At 37.9% G+C, this 23,255-nt stretch overlaps 2 protein-coding genes and 1 pseudogene across 6 annotated transcripts in view; 2 read left to right on the forward strand and 1 right to left on the reverse strand.

The window, feature by feature from the left end:
- The window catches only part of LOC490151 (TLC domain-containing protein 4), a 103,601-nt gene that overhangs the window by 70,759 nt on the left and 9,587 nt on the right, over window positions 1-23,255 (reverse strand). The gene's annotated exons all lie outside the window — the stretch shown is intronic.
- LOC119872260 (phosphatidylinositol N-acetylglucosaminyltransferase subunit P-like) lies at window positions 4,173-5,293 on the forward strand. The gene has a single exon (XM_038541267.1). It carries the CDS (start codon window positions 4,658-4,660, stop codon window positions 5,057-5,059), a length of 402 nt encoding a protein of 133 aa, XP_038397195.1. The 5' UTR covers window positions 4,173-4,657; the 3' UTR covers window positions 5,060-5,293.
- Window positions 7,232-7,326, forward strand: LOC119872429 (annotated as a pseudogene).

Genomic DNA, 23,255 nt, shown 5'->3' on the forward strand with positions numbered 1-23,255 from the left:
CAATCTTGGCAAATGTACCTCTGACTGACCTAGAAAGGCAAAGCCAAAAAAAAGAAAGAAAGAAAGAAGGAAGAAGGGAAGGAAGGAAGGAAGGAAAGAAAGAAAAAAAGAAAGAAAAGAAAGAAAAAAGAAAAGAAAAGAAAAGAAAAGAAAAGAAAAGAAAAGAAAAGAAAAGAAAAGAAAAAGACAAAGCCTGTTCTACCCTATAGAGGCAGCGGCCTGCTGGCAATCAAGCAGGGTGGAAGATCCTGCAGCCCCCAGCCCATGTCTTCTTTTTCTCCCCAAGACTCTCAGGAAGTACTAGGGCAATAGTGGCCTTTGACCACAACCTGTCCCATCATATTTGCTTCACACAGTCCTTGACAACTTGGGTTGCCCCACATATGCTTTATATATTCATGGGGCTATAAGCTCACTCTGTGGTTGGTTGTGTGTGTACATCTGTGGGGGCAGCGCTACATACACAGATTGCACCTGTCATCTCCAGACTCTGCCTCTAGATACCTCCTCCAGACCCTCCCCTGTGTTTGTCTGCAGTGGCTGATAGTTGCTCTGTTTTTTTCTGATAAATGCACCATCATTATGTTTAATATGCATATTTTCTAACACCCAAAGCAGTAGCCAAAGCCAAGTAAACCCACAAAAATCCACTCTATACTCTATGTCCCACTATATTCCTTCTTGTTAGGCCTCTACAAATGCACCATCAAATCTGCAGGATTGTTGTGAGATTACACAGAGCATGTCAGTGAATACATCAAGGACAAGGCCTCAGATAAGGAAAGGAATTCAGTAAACATTAGTTGAATTTTGAAACTTTTAAACTAATCAAAACACAATGACCTTAGGAGGTAGAAAACTATATCAACTGCATATTTTTCATCAAAACTGTAATGCAGCTTAATTTCTTTAAAAATATTCATTTCATTATTCACATTTAAGTCTTAACTGTGTTTTACCAATGCTCTCCTTCCAAGGACAGTTGCCCCAAAGTCTGTTATTTACTATCTTAAGTTTTTCTCCTTCTTAACTGTGAGGTATCAAAGCTGACCTGCACTTCTTAAACTTTTGGTCTTGAAATAGTTCAGAGAAATGAAATTATCTTTCCTTAAAAAGAGAAAAAAAATACAAAAATTCCTTTAAGGCAAATCCCCTCCCCCAATTTTTTTTTCTGCATACACTCTAGACAAGAAATATGGTTTATTGTATTTGTTACTATGTAAAGAAATAGGGTTTATTTTATTTGTTACTCTCTAAGTAATGTATTCTTGTTACTGCCTGTGTGTCTTGGTTTTTCTTTTTTAATTCCATGATTAACATGCAGTGTTATATTGGTTTCAGGTGAGCAACATAGTGCTTCAATAATTATATATTCTCATTGCTCATCATAGGTGTACTCTTAATCCCCCTCACCTATTTTACCCATCTTTACACACATATACATACACACACTATATCTCCTTTATCCATTCATCTATCCGACACCTAGGTTGCTTCCATACTTTGGCTATTGTAAATAATGTTGCAATAAACATAAGGGTGCATATATCCTTTCAAATTAGTGTTTTTGTACTCTGTGGGTAAATATCCAATAGTGCAATTAGTAGATCATATGGTAATTCTATTTTTAATTTTTCGAGGCAACTCCATACTATTTTCCACAGTGGCTGCACCAGTCTTGCATTCTGACCAACAGTGTAAAAAGGTTCCTTTTTCTCCACATCCTTGCCAGTACTTGTTGTTTCTTGTGTTTTTGATATTAGCCATCTGACAGGTGTGAGGCCATACCTCACTGTGGTTTTGATTTGCATTTCTCTGATAAGTGCTGTTGAGCATCTTTTCATGTGCCTGTTGGCCATTTTTATGTCTTCTGTGGAGAAATGTCTATTCATATCTTCATCCCATTTTTTAATGGATTTTTTTTTTGGTATTGATATGATTAAGTTCTTTATATATTTTGGACACTAACCCTTTATTGGGTATGTCATTTGCAAATATTTTCTCCCATTCAGTGGGTTGTCTTTTAGTTTTGTTGACTGTTTCCTTTGCTGTGCAGAGCTTTTTATTTTGATGTAGTCCCAGTAGTTTACTTTTGCTTTTGTTTTCCTTGCCTTAGGAGACATATCTAGAAAAATGTTGCTATGACCGATATCAGAGAAATCACAGCCTGTGTATTCTTCTAGGATTTTTATGGTTTCAGGTCTCACCTTTAGGTCTTTCATCCATTTTGAGCTTATATTTGTATAGTATAAGAAAATGGTCCAGTTTCATTCTTTTGCATGTAGCTGTGCAGTTTTCCCAATGCCATTTGTTGAAGATAAATTTTCCTGATGAATTTGTTTTAAAAAATTCCTAAACTACTAAATGGAGGCAATTGTTTAGAAAAACTGAGACCAAACGCTGTTTCTTCCTAAAATAACAAGATAATTAAGGCAGAAGTATTTTGGAAAACTGCCTCAATTCTCCACCCTCTTGTTAGAGAAGATATAACCAAAATAATAGCAAGCATTTTGATCAGAAAGATTGAGTTAGTTAAAAATGAATAACCCCACGCACTACTTTTTAAATTAGTATTGATAGTTTTCATGTATCAAAAATTTGTGAGTTTTTAAAGTATTTAAAAGTCCTTTCATTTGTTTTTCAGAATTTTTCAAGAAAAAATATTTCAGGATATTACCAATGGTTATCTCTGGGTGGGTAAGATCCTTATGTCTTTTGTGGGGTTTTTGCTTATCTTATGTAACTTTTTCCTATAATGTGTATGTATTGCTTTTGTGTGCATTTTTAATGAAAGTAATACATATAAGTGAATACTCAAATAGTTCATAAAGGCTTATAACAAAAACACTTGAGTCCCATCAGCCCCTTAACCAATTTCCTCCCACCAGTTCCACCCCATGCTCCACATAACCCTACCAGGTGTTCATTTCCTAAACAATATGCTTATATCAATGTTTCCTGCTTCCATTTTTAGACATTATTTATTGACTTCTTGTCATGGAATTTTGAGGATATAGCTCTTTTATGCATACCACCACCACCACTTTGCCCTTACCCTTCTCACACAGCTATGTCACAACTTTTATTCAAATCAATAATTTGTGTTTTGATCATTCTGTCAACATAAATACAGTACACTACTGAATCTAGGAAGCTGCCATAATGGTGCTTCTCTTGAAAATCTCCTGGTCTCCCTGGAGTTAATAATTGCTTTTCTTTTTCACTTATTTTTAATGTATCTGACCCAAATTTTATCCAGATGCTTCAACATATCAAACACCCATCAATAATATCTTCAATGCTCAAACATTGGAAGTTCACACTCTTATTTTGCTGAAGCACAGATTTCAGTAGTTGACTTGGAGAATGTGTATAGAAGATAAACTATTTTAGCGTGCTTGCATGTCTGAAAATATCTGTATCCTAATTCTCATCCTCAATTGATAATTTGGATAAGATAAAGATCATTTTTCCTCAGCATTTTAAAAGCACTGTCCCCCACTGTCTTTTACTTCTAGTGTTGCCACTGAAATAAATGCCTAATGTCTTTCTGGTTCCCCTTCTTCTGTATGTAGCCAGTTCTTCTTTCTAGAATCTTCCTATTATCTTTATAATCTGAAATTTCACAATGTGCCTTTTGCTTTAGAACGGGCCTTTTTTCTTTGATTGTGCTAGACCTCCAGGGGTGCTTTCAATCTTACCTGCAGATTTTTTTTTATTATTATTTCTTTGCTAATTTCCTCCTCATTTTCTATGTTCTTTGTGAACTCTATTCAGCAGGAGGTTGGGACTTTTATTATTCTCTAGATTTATTGTGCTTTTATCTCACTGATTATCTCTACAGCTTTCTTTTCTTTTCTTTTTTTATTTAAGTAGGCTCCACACTCAGCATGGAGCCCAATGCGGGCATGAATGAATTCACAACCCTGAGATTAAGACCTGAGCTGAGGGCAGCCTGGGTGGCTCAGAGGTTTAGCGCCGCCTTCAGCCCAGGGTGAGATCCTGGAGACCTGGGATGGAGTCCCACGTCAGGCTCCCTGCATGGAGCCTGCTTCTCCCTCTGCCTGTGTCTCTGCCTCTCTCTGTGTGTGTGTCGCTCATGAAAAATAAATAAAATCTTAAAAAAAAAAAATGACCTGAGCTGATATCAAGAGTCAGATGTTTAACCAACTAAGCCACCCAAGCACCCCATCTTTTCTATTATCTATTGTCTAAGGCAGAGGTTCTCAATTGGGGCAAGGATGGGAGGTGTTGATTCTCCCCCACCCCAGCCATTTGGCAATGTCTGCTGATGCTTTTGGTTGTCATCACAGGGAAATGAGGCATGCATGGACACCTAGTGAGTAGAGGCCAGGGAGGCTGCACAGCCTTCCCACATTTAGGAATTTCCAATCCCAAATGTCAGTCACACCAAGATTCAGAAATCCTGGACCAGGAGAATTACTTATCTTTATCTTCCAACCTTCTACTGAAGTTTCTATTTCAAACATATTTTTTGGCACAGGATGGCAGCATGCAGTGGTTTAGGCTAGGGGAAAAAAATGCAGAGGCAGTGCCCATAGCAAAGTGATGAGGCTACAACAGACCAGTGACAAAGGGGTGTGATCACTGATGATAACTGTTTCTTTCTCACAGATTGTCTAAAGCCACAGGGAAAATGGTGGAAAACTCACCATCGCCATTGCCAGAAAGAGCTATTTATGGCTTTGTTCTTTTCTTAAGCTCCCAATTTGGCTTCATACTATATCTTGTGTGGGCTTTTATTCCTGAACCTTGGCTAAACTCCTTAGGCTTAACCTACTGGCCTCAAAAATATTGGGCGGTTGCATTGCCCATCTACCTCATTACTATAGTAATCGGTTATGTACTCTTATTTGGAATAAGAATGATGAGTACCTCTCCACTTAACTCCATTCATATAATCATAGGTAACTATGCTAAAAATCAACAGCAGAATAAATATCAAGAAGAGGCCATCCCAGTATTAAGGGGTAATCCTATTAGTGAAGTGAGCCACATGTTATTTCTTGCAGCCAAAGAACTTTATGCCAAAAACTAAATTGTATGTAGACTAATACCAAACACTTATTATAAGTTTTTGATGTAATAATTTTGAACATAATACTTTATCTCTTATTAGCAACTGATACCGAAATATAAAAAAAGCCGAACTTCTCTTAAATTCCATTAATCTTATAAATGTTCCCAAATATTAGTTATTAATGAACAGAATAAATAAAATACTGCATTACCATGAAAAAAAATATCTTTCTTTCCCAGTCTCTGATCAGCCCTTCTGTTACAGGAACTCTCCATCAAAAGATAAACACCGTTCTCCAGAAAAGAAACTTCATATTTCACAGAGGGATTGTGTTAGTGGTAGTATGGTCAGTATGACATGCATGAATGCACAATGCTGTATGAGAGGCAAGAAGGGACCCAGTGGTGTCCAAGAGCCTTATAAACAACTTTCAGGCAACTCTCCTTCAGGCTTGCACCTCACTCCTGCCTTCCCTGGTAAGTGCCAAGGCTCCTCAAAGCACTTTTGATTAGCCCCTGTTCCACTCTGTCAAGTCAATTATCTCCATCAGCCAACTTCTGGTTTCCATAATTTACTGAAATGTCTGATCTACTGTAGACTTTTCTCTTTTCTTTTTCCTTGTGGATTCTATCTTGTAAACTCCTTTCTATACTATCATCACTATGTACACTACGAGTACCACTTTGCAAAGAGTAAGGATAAACAAAATAAAATTAAAATAGCAGAAAGAGATCCAGAACAGAGAGAAAGGGAAAAACATGAATCTATTTTTCTTAATTTCTAACTTGTTTTTTTAATTGTGCCAAAATGTTTTCATGAATTTTTAAAAACTTTTACAGATACTGAAATCGATATTACCAGTCAGTAGTTTATGTTCATAACATTTTTTGTTCTATAATCTTATTTATTCCTTTCTTTTTTCTTGAAGCATAGTTGACACACAATGTTACATTAGTTTCAGATGTACAACATAGTAACTCAACAACTTTATACATTGTGCTATGCCCTTCATAAGTGTAGTTACCATCTGTCACCATACAACACTATTACAATACCATTGATGATATTTCCTATGTCGCACTTTTCATTACCATGACTTATTTACTCCATAACCAGAAACGTGTATCTCCCATTCCCCTTCACCTATTTTGCCTCACCTCTGGCAACCATCAGTTTGGTCTCTGTGTTGATGGATCTGGTTTACTTTGTTTGTTTAGTTGGTTTTTTAGGTTTCACATATAAGTGAAATCATATAGTATTTGTCTTTCCCTGTCTAAATTATTTCACTAAGCATAATGCCCTCTAGGTCCATCCATGTTGTCATAGATGGCAAAAATCTCATTCTTTTTTATGACTAAGTAATATTCCACATCTTCTTTATTCATTTATCAATGGACACTTAGGTTGCTTCCATATTTTGGGTATTGTAAATAATGCTGCAATAATGTATTCATAACTTTAAGATCAGTTTGTTGAATATCCTCCCAGAGTTTTCCAAGCATACATGTATATACTCTGATTTTTTTAAACAACAAAAAGGACTAAACTATACACATTATTTTGTAATTGCTCAGACGATTCCACTCAATGGATGCACCATGATGTATTTTACCAAACCTTTACTGCTAAACATTCATGGACCTTATTGTGGACCAAACTGCCAGTTTTCCAGGTAGAGCAAAGTAGTAATTAATGTCTTACTAGCAATTAATTCTAAGATTCAAAGCTAGTTTAGATTGAACGGGGAAACACTGGAGGGTTCTTGTTCAGGTCAAGAAAGGAACAAGGGGATACCCACTCTCCTACTGCTAATACAGTGATACTTGCAGTAGCAGTCAAGGGAACTAACTAACTAACTAAAGAGAGAAAGTAAAAAACTGCTGGGGAAAAAAGATTATACAGTTGTTATTATTTGTGGATTATATGATTATATACTTAGGAAACCCAAGAAAATCAACTGAGAAAATAAACAACAGAAAATTAAGTATGGAAGCTGGATACAAAATTAATTTATAAAAATCTGTGACATTTATGCATATGTGTACATATATGTATATATAAATACATATGTATATACATGTGTTGTACACACACAATATCCTCTTAACAAATAAAAGAAAGAAAAGATTCCATTTACAATTGAAGCAAAAAATGTAAAAGGCCTAGGAATAAATTTTATAAGGAATATAAGAGACTATACTTTCAGGGATCATTTCTATAGTTTGTTACTAGAGAAGTTTCTCTGAACGTGTAGGGTACAAAAAAGAAAAAAAAAAGGAATATGAAAAGCTTATATGAGGAAAACTTTAAAACGTTCTTGCAGGATCCAAAAGTAGACCTGAATAAATGAAAAGATGGACTATGTTTTCAGATTGGAAAAGTCAATATATATCAATTTTCCCTTTAAATTTTTAAATTTAAATTTTTAAATTTATTGCAATCTCAATGAAAATACCAAGAGGCTATTTTCTGGAATAGGGCAAGCTGATTCTAAAGCTTGTATGAAAAAAGTAAACAAACAAAAATAGCCAGAAAAACTCTTTCAAAAAGGAAAAATAGCTTTCTATATATTTTTAAAAAATAAAATTATAGAACCTCAATAATGAAACACCCTGGGATTGCTATAGGAATAGACTAATGGAATTGATTAGAAAACCCAGAAATAGACCCAAATAAGTGGCATCTCAAATCAGTGAGATAAGATGGGACTTTTTAATAAATGTGTATCATCTGGAAAAAAATTAAGTTAAATCTCTCATATTGTATGAGATAAATTCCAAATGGGGCAAATATTTAAAGTATGAACACTCAAATGTATTACAAGAAAATATGAAAAAATAAAAATAAATAAAAATTAAAAAAAAGAAAACACGGGTGAATTCTCTTCTTATTTTGGAATGGAAAAATCTAACTATGATTCAAAATCTAGAAGCCACAAAATATTAATAAATCTAATTAAGAATAAAAAAAACACTATGAGGTAAAAAATAATAATAATAACAGACACAGAGTCAAAACACAAATTACAAACCAGGAGGGGATCCCTGGGTGGCTCAGTGGCTTAGCGCCTGCCTTTGGCCCAAGGCGTGATCCTGGAGACCCAGGATCAAGTCCCAGGTCGGGCTCCCTGCAGGGAGCCTGCTTCTCCCTCTGCCTGTGTCTCTACCTCTCTCTCTCTCTCTTTCTGTGTGTGTCTCCCATGAATAAATAAATAAAATATTTAAAACAAACAAACAAACAAACCAGGAAAAAAGATGTGGTGCTCAAGTCACAGGTTTTAAAAGGCTAATCTCCTTAATAAATAACAAGCTCCTAGAACGTGAGGAAAGAAAGACCAGTCACTCAAGTGAAAGATAATGGGCATTAACAAACAAGTGACAGAAAAAGAAACATAAAAATGACCTATACACATTATAAATGGCCCTCATTCATATAGAATATGCTAATTAAGATTAACCAACCCAGAAATAGATTGTAACTCTTTTTTCACATTATTCTGCCTTTGGAGCATTTACTTTTCACTACATTTTCTTCAGACTGGCACTATCTATCATTTTTTTGGAAATTTATGAAGCTGTATCTTTTTTAAGTTCTAGATCCCAAACAGTAAAGTATTATTGCTTATAGACATATTAGAGTTTATGCTTAATGTTTCAAAACATGAAAAACCCATGTATCATATGATAAAAATCAGAATATAATTCCCTCTATTGCTATGATTAAATGATTTTTTAAAAAAATAAAGTTGATAGTTGAATTAGTCATGTCATTTTCATAGACCTTATAGCAAAATGCAATTTTTGAATTTAGAAATATTCCTTAGTAAAAACCATCTCTTGCCCGCCCCATCCTCTGATAAACATACTCAACTCCAAATTTCTGTAGTGCTGTAAATCTACTACTTTGCTGGTCATATGTCCACATGCACCATTTATATGATCTATCCTTTATTTTTTATTTTTTGGATCTATCCTAAATATAACTAAAAAGAAAAAAAACAAGAGAAATTTTCATGACAGTATTTTTAAAATATATATTTCTCTTCCATGACCCAATCAAATTGATCTCTTAATGTCATTATGACGCTTGTTCATTCAGTATAGTATTACTATAATCAACCCACTCCTGTACATCTAAATGACGTTCATCACTAACTTAAGTTCCTACTTTTAGACACTCTCTATATACAAAGTTAAAGGATCAAGAAAATGTATATGCTGCATTCAGATCTCCCACTTAATCCTGAGGTCTGTATTCTTTGCATTTTGGTAAAAAAAACAACAACACATTTTTGCCCTCCAACAAGGAAGTCTTGAAAAATTACCATCTCTTTTCAAAATACTTTTGTTATACTTTGCAATATACTAAGAATTTTTTTAATTTTAAAAAGAAGGCAGTCTAGTTTTAATAAAAAGAAATCATCTTGTGAGAATGTATTTTCCACAAGGAAAGGTATGGTTCTCGTCGCAGATTTTAAAATTCTCATTGGTAGAAAATAAAAGGTAAAAAATAATGTTTGAAAGACTGTTACAATTAAATGTCTTCAAACTTTGTCAAATATGTTTCACATGTGGAGTATCCCAAAATGCTAACATAATGTTTAATAACCAAAAAGTAGGAAGAAATGGATTGTGGGGTAAGGAAAATGTTAACTATTAGTACTAATTATATGTAACGTATCAGAAACTATAATATCAATAATGAAAAGACCATCAGGATATTTAACTTAATCACTGAATTCTTCTCCTAAAATATAAATCAAGTATTTCACAAAAATAATATGTATACCAAACTGAAATGAAATGGCCAAATTTTTTAGCACAAAAATTATCGTTTGATGTAAATAGGAAACTTGCTTTTCTCCTACATATTTAGTTGTGAGCTGAAGTCTTCAGAATTTGGACCTTTGGCCATAACCAGTTTGCAGACACACTACTACTTGGAGAGGCTCTCAATCTCTCTGCAAGGCTACATGACCCACTAACAACTGTGTCACCTATGACTCCCTTCCTGCCCCACAGAAGAAGCATTCACGGTCTGAATCAGAGCAACCATCACCAAGCTGGTCTCCTGTGCTCCAGCCTTACTCCTACAACTTCTAATTTACCTTTATTGCTATCATGAGTAAGAAAATAATCTTTTTCATATTTAGAAATAAATATGACTACATATTCATCCGAAGTCCAGCAGAGTTCTGGACAGCACTTCACTATCAAAGCCCATCACCAAAGGGAAAGGCAACATATGTTCCATCAGAGTCCAGAGCACAACGGAGAGTCTCACAGCTGTGTTCTGGGGGTTCAATCACTAAAGTTACCTGAATTTTACGTTGCCTGAAGACAAAGTTTCTGTCTCATGCATCTTTGCACCTTACACTGCACCCTGCAAAGTTAAGTGCTCTGCATGTATTCTCTCCTCACATGTCTTCCCCTACTCTTCTCAGCTTGCCAAGGAATTCTTACAGGTATTCAAAGCTCTACAGCTCAGGGAGAGTCTGAACTGATAATCTATATCTACAAAGGAAAAGAGCAAAAGAATGACATATTTCCCCTCATTTTTTATCCTGAGCGATTACCCACAGGTAATAAAAGGCAATCAAGTGATTTAAAGAACTACTTCACCTTTCCTTTTAAAAGCTCCAACAGGGGAACTGACCTCTGGTTTGCAAAGGAAGTCCTGGACCAGGTGACATTTTAAAAATGATCAGGACTTGGCTTTTAACACAATCTTATGCACACAGTATTCTGCTAGTACAGAAAGGGAAAGCAGTCCCCCCACCCAATATATCAAGGTAGAAGTGAAAGGAATTTAACTTCGATTCACTCTGTCTTAATCCAAATTATCAATTCTTTCAACAAAGACTGCACATTTAAGAGCATCACGGGAGACTTTTAAAACAATTGAGTAGATTCTGATTGCTCGTTATACAAGAAATTCTTGAGAAATAAGTAACTATAACCAACAGTTAAAAACACTAACTGTTTACATTCAATATTTGCTATATTGATTTGAAAGGTGGAGGGGACAAATAAAGTTCAAAACCACTTGTCTCCTAAACAATGTAGATGTGGTTTTTGGTTTTTGGGTTTTTGTTGTTGTTTTTTTGGTAGATCTGCCCTTCTTTAGTGTGTAATGACCATTACAAGAGAAACTAATCATTCTTTGAATTTGGATGTCAATATAAAATTACAAAGCGTTAACTCACTGACATCCCGGTCATCGCTTCATCACCCTGAACCCAAAACTCAGCCCTTCCACTAGTTTCCAGAGAAAAATTATCTCCGAGAAGTTCATGGTTTTCCCCCCAATTTATATACAATTAAGGAGTTCCTGGGGAGTTGAATGGCTTCCCACCAGTTCTGTGTTCTCTCTGTGTTCTACATGGGAATCGAAGGACTATCTTCTCTTGCTTAAACTCCTTGGAGTTTCACTGCTTGCCTAAAGTAGCGCTTCCAAAGGCAACCCTATCCCTAAAATAAGCCCTAGGAAACATTCTTCAACTTGATTCCCCTCCTTTGCTCTCATTTCTCAATAAGCTCTTGCATTCTCCTAGACCTTGACTTCTTCACCTCCAAGTTGACGAGTCCTTGCACCCAATAACACATGGGCTTTTCTGCTTAATTCTGAGGTCTAAAGTCTGCAGTTGACTTTGCTCAGTTCATTTCTACCCACTCAAGGCAATAGCCTCACCCAATATGGACCCTATCTCAGCCTTGACTTATCTCTGTCCTCTATTCTCCAATCATTGGCATGTATCTAATATCAGCTCAACTTACACGATACCTGTCTTACACTTTCTTTCTTGAGCTCCAGATTTTTAATCCCAATATCATACCAGGTGTTCCAGGTTCTACAAATGCAGTAAAATTATCCCCTTTCTCCTCTCCATACTTTTTTCTCACTTTTCTCAGTTTATGGAGTAATTGTGCCTCTAATCACCAAATCCAAGAAACCTCAATTTTCCTAAATTCTCCCCACTGCTTAGTCCTCTGCATCCAAGTAGACACCAAATTCTCTCAATTCTACTTGCTAAAGATCTTCCATATATTTACCTTCTCTACCCTTCCTCTTTCACTCTCCAAGTTTAGGCCTATATACCTTCCCAGAGAATCTCTGACATCTTTCTGACATTTTCCCTCTTCAAGCTTTTGTATACCAGGACAATAACTTCTCTTCCCATGTTCTCCTAATGTTTACTACCACATGTTTCACACACAACAGACCCTGAATAAATATTCATAAGTTAGGGAAAAGATTTCAAATCCTTGTAATCTCACATCTTTCCTTTTCTTGGCATTCAAAGATTGCCTCTATCTCTCCAACCTCATGCTTCTTCAGGATTCTTCTAACTTGCTGTTGATTATCTTCTTATTCTTTCGCTTTCAGTCAAAGCTTTCTATTACTCTTTATTGCCTATCAAATAAATGAATGGCATGGAGGTCCTCCATTCTAGCTAAAAGCTACCTTTCCAATCTCATGGTTCATATTCTCCCTCTCACATTCTTTACTCAGTCTAGCCCAATTCAGCCACTAGCCATTCCCAAAACATGCTGTGCATTTTCCTGACTTCTTGCTTTTGTTCATGCCTCTTCCAAAACAGAGAATGTCTTTCCTTGGGACACTTGGGAGGCTCAGTCAGTTAAGCGGCTGCCTTCGGCTCAGGTCATGATCCTGGAGTACAGAGATGGAACCTCGCAACAGGCTCCCTGCTCAGCGAGGCATCTGCTCCCTCTGCCTTTCACCCCACTCATGCTCTCTCTCTCTCTCACTCCCACTCCTGCTCTCTCTCAAATAAATAAAGACCTCTAAGAAAAAGTCTTACTTTCCCCCTTTCTCTGTCAAAAGCATTCCTAATTTTAAGACCCAAACTGAATGTCACTTTCTTCATAAAACTTACAGATTCCTCCAGACAGAATTTCTCTCTTCCTCTTCTCTCCTTCTTTGAAACTTAGTTTACAATTTTGCTTTGTACAAGTATTTTATTTCTTCTACTAAAAAAGTTGTTCAAAGCAGTGTTTTTCAGACTACCTGAAACAGAATAACTGGAGTCTAGTTTAAAAAGAGAAGCAAAATAAAAAACCCTACAGAACTAGTTTCAGGAGGTAGAACTGCAATCTGAAGAACCCTGCAATCTGAAAGCCAGCACCCCCTTACGGTGCACAACAAAGCTGGAGACCTTGGAGTTGCAGAATGGGCCTTGAAGTCGGTAAGCCTCGGAGTTGCATTCCAGTTATGTCTCTGTTAAAAGATAATTCTCAGAAAAAGCTAATAGAACCATAATTCTGATACAGATAGAAAAGGAAAAAAAAAAGTCAGAGATTTTACTTAACTCATTCAATGAGGTAACCAGACAGGTGTCATAACCTGTTCAAAAGAGAATCTGAAACACATTAATACAGGGTTGTAAAATGGCTCAAATATGACGAAAGGCTACCAACAGATAATCTGAAAGGATGTGCAATAGCTCAAAGACAATGAAAGACAAGAATCTGATGACCTAGAAGATGTCCTTTAGGCAATGCAGAGTTTTCTACTGACACAATTTTTTTCTATACCTCTTCCTAGCCATATGACTTTTGAGTATGTTACTTTTCTGACCAGTTACTTTTCCTATAAAATGATAAGATTTCATAATTTAAAAAAATTTTAATGGTAATAATGCTTACCTAATATTGCTCTTGTGAGAATTAAATGAGCTAAGGAGCACCAGGCACTCAAGATGAGCACGTAATACTCGACAAATATTACATAGTGGTACTAGTACCAGTGGCAGAAGTTCCTTGAGACCCTCTCTTGTTTCCTAATGAATGTGTTCATTCAATCAATCAACCAATGTGCATAAAATACCTAATCATGCTAAGTTTGGGTGGATAATAAAATAGTCCTTGTCATCAGGGAGTCCAGGCTAGCCACGGAAATGAGAACTGAGGCCAATAATTACATGGGATATAATAAGTGAAAATAAAGGTATGTGAGCACCACTGACAACATGACTAACCATGTGTGGAGTGTACAGAATGCTTACAGAGAAGCATTATCAAGGGGAACTTGAGCTGAATCTTGAAGGTTGAACAGGAAATCACTAAGCACAGTGTGCTAACAATTATTGTACTAGATCATTATGTATGTTAACCTTATTTAAATCACACAAGAGCCATACAATACAGGCTCACTCTAATTGAGTACTTACTATGTGTCAGGTGCTATTTTAAATAACCATGATTATCTTATTTTATGGAGAAAAAAATCCTGAGGCTTAAAGAAATCAAGTAACCTTTCCAAGATGATACAGCCAATGAGAGGCAAAGCCACAATTCATCCCAAATAACCTCTTCCCAAACTGTAGGAAATATTACCTCAGTTTACTAATAGAAGAATCAAAACCTAGAAAGATGATGAATGAGTTCTCCCAGAGAAACTGATTAGAAATTTTGTCCCTGGTTTTATCAGTCAGGCAAATGGGAAGGAATAATGTTTCAGAAAGAGGGAGAACAGACAAAACCCTGGAAGCATGGAGGTTAGCATGGCTGCAGGAACCAGAAATGTTTGGAACTCAATATGCATTTAGGGAAACAGCAATCAAAGATAAAGCCACTGGGGGCATCTGGGTGGCTCAGTCAGTTAAGCATCTGCCTTCGGCTCAGGTCATGATCTCAGGGTTCTGGGTTGGAGCCCTGAGTGCGGCTCCCTGCTCAGTAGGGAGTCTGCTTCTCCCTCTCCCTCTCCCTCTCCCTCGGCTGCTTCCCCTGCTTGTACTCTCTTGCTCTTGCTGTCTCTCTCAAATAAATAAATAAATTAAAAAAAAAAAAAAAGATAAAATCACTAAAGTAGGCAGGGACTGTGTGAGAGAAATTACACCATACTAAATATTGCAGACTCTGCTCAGGAGGATATAAAACTATAACAGATTTTAAGCAAGAGAATGAGATCAAAAGTTTGGCAACTGGAATTTAGTATTATTGAGACCAGTATTATTAATACCAATATTATTGAGATCAAGAGTTTTGAACTCCAACAGCCTGCCATTTATCATGACCTCAGGAAAGAGAATCTCTTTGAGCCAGAGTCTCCTCATCTGTAAAATGAATAATAGGGTCACCACGAAGTTTAAATGAAAGAAGGTAGGTAAGTACCTGCTAATGTACTTCCAATCTAATTGGCATTTGATAAATGGTAGTGGTAATATTAACAGTTGTTTATTGTGACTTTGCTGTGATGCAAATACATTGAGACCTAGTTTAGGTCTTTTTGAAGGAAGAACATGTTAAATAAATACTCTTTTACTAAAGTTGTTTGATTTGTTCAGTCAGAGTAGATTGATCTGTTCAGACAGAGTAGATTGTTCTAAATAGCAAAGTCCCAGGAGCACAAAAAGAAGCAGATTTCAGGAATGGCATGAAGTTTATCAAACAGTTTTTGTGTCCCTACCATGTGTGTCTAACATTGTATTAAGTGGTACATATCTAACAAGAATTAAGATACAGTCTCTTTTCACAAGGAGTCAACAGTCTACAATAGAATTATTTTGGTTGATTTCCTTATCCCAGCCTGGCTTCCTCTCTTATTTACAACTTCACCCTCCCCTAAGTTCTGATATTTACATTACTCTCATGGAAATGACCTTTGTTTCCCTACTTGGTTACCTGCCCTCCTCTCCCACCTTGGACTACTTCCTTTCCTGGCTACTCCAGTTGGCCATGTCAGATTACACCTGTTTGATCCAAATCTGTTCCCAGTACCCTGGTTCTAAGACATCTTGCTCCTATAGTGAAATTAAACCAATTTTCTCAATAGCTGGTAGAATTCTTCTCAGAAGAAAACAACCTCATGAGTCATTGTGAGCAGTATGACTGAGGAATGAGGTTAGCAGGAGACAGGATCATAAGAGACAAAATGTTCTACTTCAGAAATTCACCTTGGGGGTAATGGAAGAAGTAGTTAGAAGAGAGAAGAGAAAGAGAAAAGAGATGGAAGACATAGGAACTTCATATAACACCTAAAATACTTTTTTAAATGTACAATGCTCTTACTTGCATTTCTTTGACTCCCTCATGTCTTCCAAATCTTTAGTAAGCCTTCTATAATCCCTAGGCCCCCACGCCTCCCCACAAACATATGCCTTGTGAGTAGGTTGGCGGGGAGGGGTAAGTGAAGAAATCATGGGGCCAAGTGCCACACTTGAAGACAAAAGGAACAGCATGGAGACAGCACACGCAAAACAATGACACCGGGCATAAATGAACCCATCAGTAGGAGCAGGGCCCAAGGTAATGTTAAAATCATAGACATCTGGGAAATTGGCAAAACTTATCAGCAGGTACCTTTATTTAAAAGTTGTATAATTGGGGCTTGAACCAACTTAACTAGTTAAAAAGCAAAACAGATTATCTCGGCTGATATCTGGGTCATGATTTCTTCAGTCATTGATAATTTGGCACCAATTCCATTGGTCTGCCTTTCCAACATTCCTACTGCCTTCCTCGAAGGTGGTCACTGTTGTCTTACTCAGTTACTGCAACCATCTCCCTGGGACCAGCAAACATTTTCTTTCTCTTGCTCTCTTTAAAACTGTACTTACTTATTTATTTATTTATGATAACACAAGCCGGGGGGGGGGGGGGTGCAGAGGAAGAGAATCTCAAGCAAGCTCCACACTCAGCGCAGACCCCAACGGAGGCTTAATCCCACGACCCCAAGATCATGACCTCAGGCGAAATCAAAAGTGGGACACTTCACTGAGGAGCCACCCAGGCACCCCAGCAGACATTTTCTTAAAGGGTCAGAGAGTCAGTTATGCCACTCTGCACTTAAGGCCTGGAAGCAGCCACAGACAATATGTAAATGCATGGATTTGGCTGTGTTCCAATAGAACTGTTTTACAAAATCAGGTAGTAGACTTTCTGTCCTGCTCCTTCTGTTCCCCATATTATACTCTTTCAAAATGTCACTCTTCTGTATAAACATGTGATTGTCTTCCCATTAACCTCAGAATGAAATTCCAAATTCCCTAACTTAAATTTTATACCATTATCTCCTCTCCAGCTTTTGGCTTCAAACTCAATTTTCAGCACTATTGACTGCTTTAAATTCCCCAGGTTCCTGGTTCTCTCTTCTTTCTATGCATTCGCATATGTTGCTCTTTGGCCTGGAATCTTGTTCTCTTCCCCCCACTCCTTATTAGTAGATTCCTACTCCTCTAAAGTTCAAGTTTCACATTAAGTCTAACTTCTTCCAGGAAGATTTTCCAATCCCTAAATTCTCACAGAGTTGAGGCTGCTGATTTAATTGCCTGAATCTGCTGTTAGTTTGAAGTTCTGTGAGGACAGGAAACTGGTCTGCCACTTATCATTGTATTCCAAGGTGCTCAATAAATAACTGGATTCTTAACTGACGAGGAAAGAAAAGACAAGAAGCAAGCTAAAGATGCAGGGGGGCCTCAAAGGCAATTGGTGCATAAGCTGAGATTTGTTTGAGCTATTCCCTCTATTTTTTTAAGATTATTTATTTATTTATTTATTTATTTATTTATTTATTCATGAGAGACAGAGAGAGGCGCAGAGACACAGGCAGAGGGAGAAGCAGGCTCCATGCAGGGAGCCCGATTTGGGACTCAATCCTGGGACTCCAGGATCACACCCTGGGCAGAAGGCAGATGCTCAACCGCTGAGGCCCCCAGGCGTCCCGAGCTATTCCCTCTAATCCAAAGTCGGCTCCTAAAGCATTTTCCATTTTGCTGTTATAGCTTGCAGAGAGGTTCAGGAAATATATATTACATCATCCTACACTTTCTGATGCAGCAACCAAAGTCCTGAAGGGTTTCACTTTTGGCTTGGTTTCCAAACTTCTTCTGTTCACCTTCTCTTTGGCACCTGATCGCTTACCTCACATCCTGTTTACCATCTTGCATACATGTACATATTATCCTTGCCCAGAGATCTTGGCTTGCCTTTCTCACCAATACTCACATTTCAGTTATCATGTAGCGGGCATATTCTATATGCCAGGCTCACAAGGCTTCTTCTATAAGCCAGTCCTACAGGACTTAATCATTCAGTCCTCAGACGAGCCTTGAAGTGATGTTCTCAGAGATTTCCTTTTATTATTTCCACTCAACAGCTGACAAAAGGAAGACCTAAAGGAAGTAACTCATGAAAGAAAGAGAACAAATGGCAGAGCTGGGACGGAAGGGAGGAAAGCCTGACTGCCGAGCCCAAATTTCTGACCTCATACTACTTTACAGTCCCTCTAGGACCATGTCTGTTTCCCTCTGTGAGTGCTGATCCAGCCCAAGCCCAGAAATCTTCCACAGTGATCCTGCGTGGTCCCTCCTGAACTTCACGGATGGTGTGGCTAAATTCAAGGCCGTCATAATCACTAACACTTAGAGAGCATAGTCACTGTGCTCGGCTCCATTCATTTAACCTGCACAGACCCTAATATGAAAGATAGGGTTAGCTCTGTTTTATGGATAAGGAAACAGAGGCACAAAGAGGTAAAATAATGTGTCCAAAGTCACACAAATAGTAATGGGAGAACTTAGGATTTACACCTGGACACTATAGCTTCACAACCCACACTCCTAGGCAAGAAGAGCACATACAGGAAGAGAAAAAACACAGAGTTCCTCAGGCCTCACAGGATGACATGAAAAATATGGGTGAGGTTGAATGATTTGAGCTTTAATCATCCTGGATAGGAGGTCATTAACGAAGTCTTAGTTATTGCTGCCCAAAATAAACTATCACAAAACTTCATGGCTTAAAACAATCATTTATTAGCTACCAATTCTGTGGCTCAACAATTTGGGCTGGACTTAGTTGGGAAATTCCACTGCATTTGCCTGAGCTCACTCACACAGGGATAGTCAGCTGTGGTACCTTGACAAGAGCTTGATGGTTCAAGATGGTATCTCTAGGGTCAAGGCCTGCTTCGTGGACATGCAGCTTGTGCTGAGTTTATTCTGCTATTCCCATCTCCTTGAGATTCTTAATAATTATAGAACAGGGGGAGCTACTGGGCCTTGTAAATTCCACTGTTAGTCATGCTGGTGGTTGGTACTGGATGCCAGCTGGGCACCTTCTCTACATAGCCTCTCATCCTCAAAGAGGCTAGCCCATGTTTCTTCACAGGATGACAGAAGCTTTCCAAAAGATTGACAGCAAAGCCTGCGAGGCTTCTTCAGCTCTAGGGTCACAAATCCCACATCAGTACTTCTGCTGCATTTTATTGATCAAAGCAAGTCACAAAGTCAGTCCAGATACCAGGAGGTGGAGATCCGGAGTCCACTTCTTGATGGGAAGAACAGAAAAGTCACAGTGCAAGAGGGCATGTATAGTGGGGATAGGCCGAGTTTGTGACCATTAATTGCAATCTCTCACAGAGTAGGTACATGTTTAAGCAAAAATTATTTCAGTCTCAGACATGTTATGATTAACATTTTTCCTATGGTCAATCCATGCAAAGGTAGCCAATACAGTTAACCCTTGAATAGCATGGGGGTTAGGGTACCAACCCCATGTAGTCAAAAATCTGCATATAAATTTTGATTCCCTCAAAACTGAACTACTAATAGTCTATTGTTGTCTGGAAGCCTTACCAATAACATAAAGAGTCAACTAACACATATTTTGTGCATTATATGTATTACATATATTCTTATAATAAAGTAAGCTAGAAAAAAAAATTATAAGGAAAATATATTTATAGTACTGTGCTGTAAAAAATCCACATGTAGGGATCCCTGGGTGGCGCAGCGGTTTAGCACCTGCCTTTGGCCCAGGGCGCGATCCTGGAGACCCGGGATCGAATCCCACGTCGGGCTCCCGGTGCATGGAGCCTGCTTCTCCCTCTGCCTGTGTCTCTGCCTCTCTCTCTCTCTCTCTCTGTGACTATCATAAATTAAAAAAATAAATCCACATGTAAGTGGACCTGTACATTTTGTTCAAAGGCTAACTGTACTTAGATAATATAGGTCTAGAACATGAAAGAGAATCCTGGTTGGACATATGAATTTGAGAGGTATCAAGTGCAGGTGATAAGTTTCTGAATAAATAAATCAGAACCTCCAGGAAGATTGTATGAATTAAGGCAAAGATAAACAAAGAGGTTCACTCAATCCTTCAGACTACCCAACTATGTGAGCACTCTCTTCTTCCTATATACATCAACCTCTCTCTCTAAAAGACACCATTCATGGGCCTACCCAGGTTCTGTAGCCAGCTCAAAGTCCAGTATCTCTGAGGAAAGTACAGCCTTCTCTGTTATGTCTATGTTATGTGGCTGAATATAGTCCAATAATTATAAACGAAACAGAAGTTACTTGATGCCCATACTCAATGCAATATGCAAGTGGTGGCACAGGAATAAAACTAACCACAATAAAAACTTCGAATTCAAAAAGGACAGAATGGGAAACATGCAACAACCAGTAGTCCTTCACAGTTTCTTTCCAAACAGAAATTCTGCTCTAGCCATGGAAGAAATTTCCTGATTAATCGCTCTGGACATGTTTGGTTATGCCCACAATGACCCTAGGTTTACACACTCCAGAAGGTTCTTCCTTGTCCATTATCCTCCAGTTTCAAAATGGAGTGAATGCTGGAAAGTGTGCTTTCCTAGAAATGGCTTGAGGACATAATGACTGGCTTTTGCAGGTCAGATGCCTGGTTTCTTTAGCAATGTAATTTCCTCAAAATCTTAGTAGGCTTCTATGCTATTCCTCTCCAGTCTGTTACATGTGCCAGAAACTATACCCAAAGTTCTTTTCTGGATGGAGCTCTTCAACTTCCTTACCCTCTAGTTTTATTGTTTTAATGGTTGCTATTTTGAGGTAATCTTTAAAAACTAAGTGAGGGTAACACTGCTAATCTGACCTTCACTGTAAGGCTAGATCTCTTTGGCTGATGAATCTTAATGGGTGGGCTTTAAGAAAGTGTTTGAAAAACAGTCTTATCCTGTTTGGACCACAGAAGTAATTGAATTTCCTAACCTTGTGAGGCTCCAATTTTCTATATACTCTATTCCTTCCATCTCTCCTTGCAAACCTATCATTTCTTTTTTTTTTTTTTTAAGATTTTATGTATTTATTCATGATAGTCACAGAGAGAGAGAGAGAGAGAGGCAGAGACACAGGCAGAGGGAGAAGCAGGCCCCATGCAGGGAGCCTGACGCGGGACTCGATCCCGGGTCTCCAGGATCGTGCCCTGGGCCAAAGGCAGGCGCTAAACCACTGCGCCACCCAGGGATCCCCGCAAACCCATCATTTCTTATGTGAGCTCATTTCTTTCTTGAAAAACCTTCCTAAACTAGCCAAGGAGCAATAATTTCATTTATATTCTGGTTCTTTACAAATGCTTCCTCTAAAATTCAGCCGTACAAGAAACATGGTCAGTCTTCCAAACTGAGTAGGTGAGAGTTTTACCAAATATCTTACAATGGTGCCACGAGAATCACCAGTTTTCTAGCCTGCAAGAGCTATTTCCTCGCTGCCAATTAGCTGACCACTTAGGTAATGCTATATGCTTTAAGACTTTGTTACAAGTCTCCCATTTCCAGGTATCAATTTTTATTTTCGAGTCAAGGCTAACTTTCTGTAATAGAGACCCCAGAAAGCAGTGGAAATGAAAGTAAAGAAATGAAAAATAAAATAAAGAAGATGAGTGTCTTTCCCTCTCACATAATAGTTGGGCCTAGACTACAGGGCACTCTGTTCTGTGAGGCCATTTAGGACCCAGATTCCTTTTATCTTGTTGTTCCACCCTCTCTTAAGATGTCTCCCTCATCTCAATGGTTGCAGATGGTCACAGACATTTCCATGGAGGAGACGGCAAGCAGTGCAAGGGAAGCTGTCTTCTTTTACAAAGATAAGGCCAAAGTCATACTCACCACTTCCAGTTAGAGTCTATCAGCAAGAACATCCCCACAAAATCATACCTAGCTATAAAAGAGGACAAGGAGTCTCTGACCGAGCCAACATGCACCAGAAGAGGAGGAATGGAGGTTATGGCAACAGCCATTCATCTGCCAGAAGAAGTAAGAAAAGATTCCCAAGGTTAAGAACCCTCAGAGGTATAAAAACCAAAATGGAGCATATAAGGATTTTTTTCTTAGAGGGAAAGAGAATGGCAGTATGGAGAAAAAATACAAGAACAGGAAAACCTAGCTGGTGACTACCTAAGTATTTTCTAGTATTTTCTAAATATATTTTTAAGCTGTTTTTTTTTAAGGGAAGTAGAAAGAAAAACTAAAGAAAAAATTCCAAATAGAACAGTAGTGATGTGAGGAGAAGCAGAAGAAAATGGAGTAATGAAAATCAATGGGAGGGAAAGGTTCAATTACCTGACTGAGAGAAGACAAGAGAGGCTAGAGAAGGAAATACTCTTTGGACTTGAAAATCTAGACATTACTGGTGAATAACAATGGCAGAAACTAGATTGCAGCAAATTAAGAGTGAATATGAACAAAGAAAAATAAGACATCAAACATGGATTAACCTCTTTTAAGAACATTGAGTTTTTAGGAAAAAAGAGATAAGATGACTAGTTATGACTAGTTCCACTTGCATCTGGACTAAGATGAGAACTAATCCCCAGGGACCAAGTTGGGGTATCTGGCTCTGGAGACCAGAGAGGCCCACAGTTTTAGCTCCCTGGCATTATATAATGTGTAACTTCAACAGTTGGCATAGAAAAGCGTTCTGCATGTTAGGTTGGTAAAGTTCTCCCAAAGTTCAGAACTACTCTTGGATATGGTGGTTGAATCCTATAGTAATGGGGATCCTGAGGCCTAAAGAGACAATGCCTCCACCTACCTCCACTCTCATAATCAGTAATTGCCTCTTGTGCATGAGATAGATGGCTTGTTCTCTGGAGAATCGGGGATCCATGCTGGGTGTGGAAATGAAGGACCCAAAACACCTTAGCCACAGCTGGAGTTTGGGCAACCCCCTACTCTTTAGAATATCATGGAGGGGGGCAATACATCAACGAATATGAACAGACAAAAGAGAGATGAATCAGCAACAGTGAAACATAAACTTCAGGCATTTTTGTTTGGCAGATTAAATTGAAAATATGACTCCCCTCCATCCCAAACCCCCATGAAAAGACTCACAATCAAATTCTAATTAAAGTTGGTGCTGTTTCTTTAAAGTGCCAGAGAAAGTAGCAATCTTTGTTCTGATACTATAGGGCCAAAATTATTTTAAAAGGAATAT

The sequence above is a fragment of the Canis lupus genome, chromosome 6 (genome assembly GCF_011100685.1).
Source record: "Canis lupus familiaris isolate Mischka breed German Shepherd chromosome 6, alternate assembly UU_Cfam_GSD_1.0, whole genome shotgun sequence".
Lineage (NCBI taxonomy): Eukaryota > Metazoa > Chordata > Mammalia > Carnivora > Canidae > Canis > Canis lupus.

Excerpts from the sequence above, each read along its gene's own strand:
- LOC119872260 (XM_038541267.1), top strand. The coding sequence starts at position 4,658 with ATGGTGGAAAACTCACCATCGCCATTGCCAGAAAGAGCTATTTATGGC.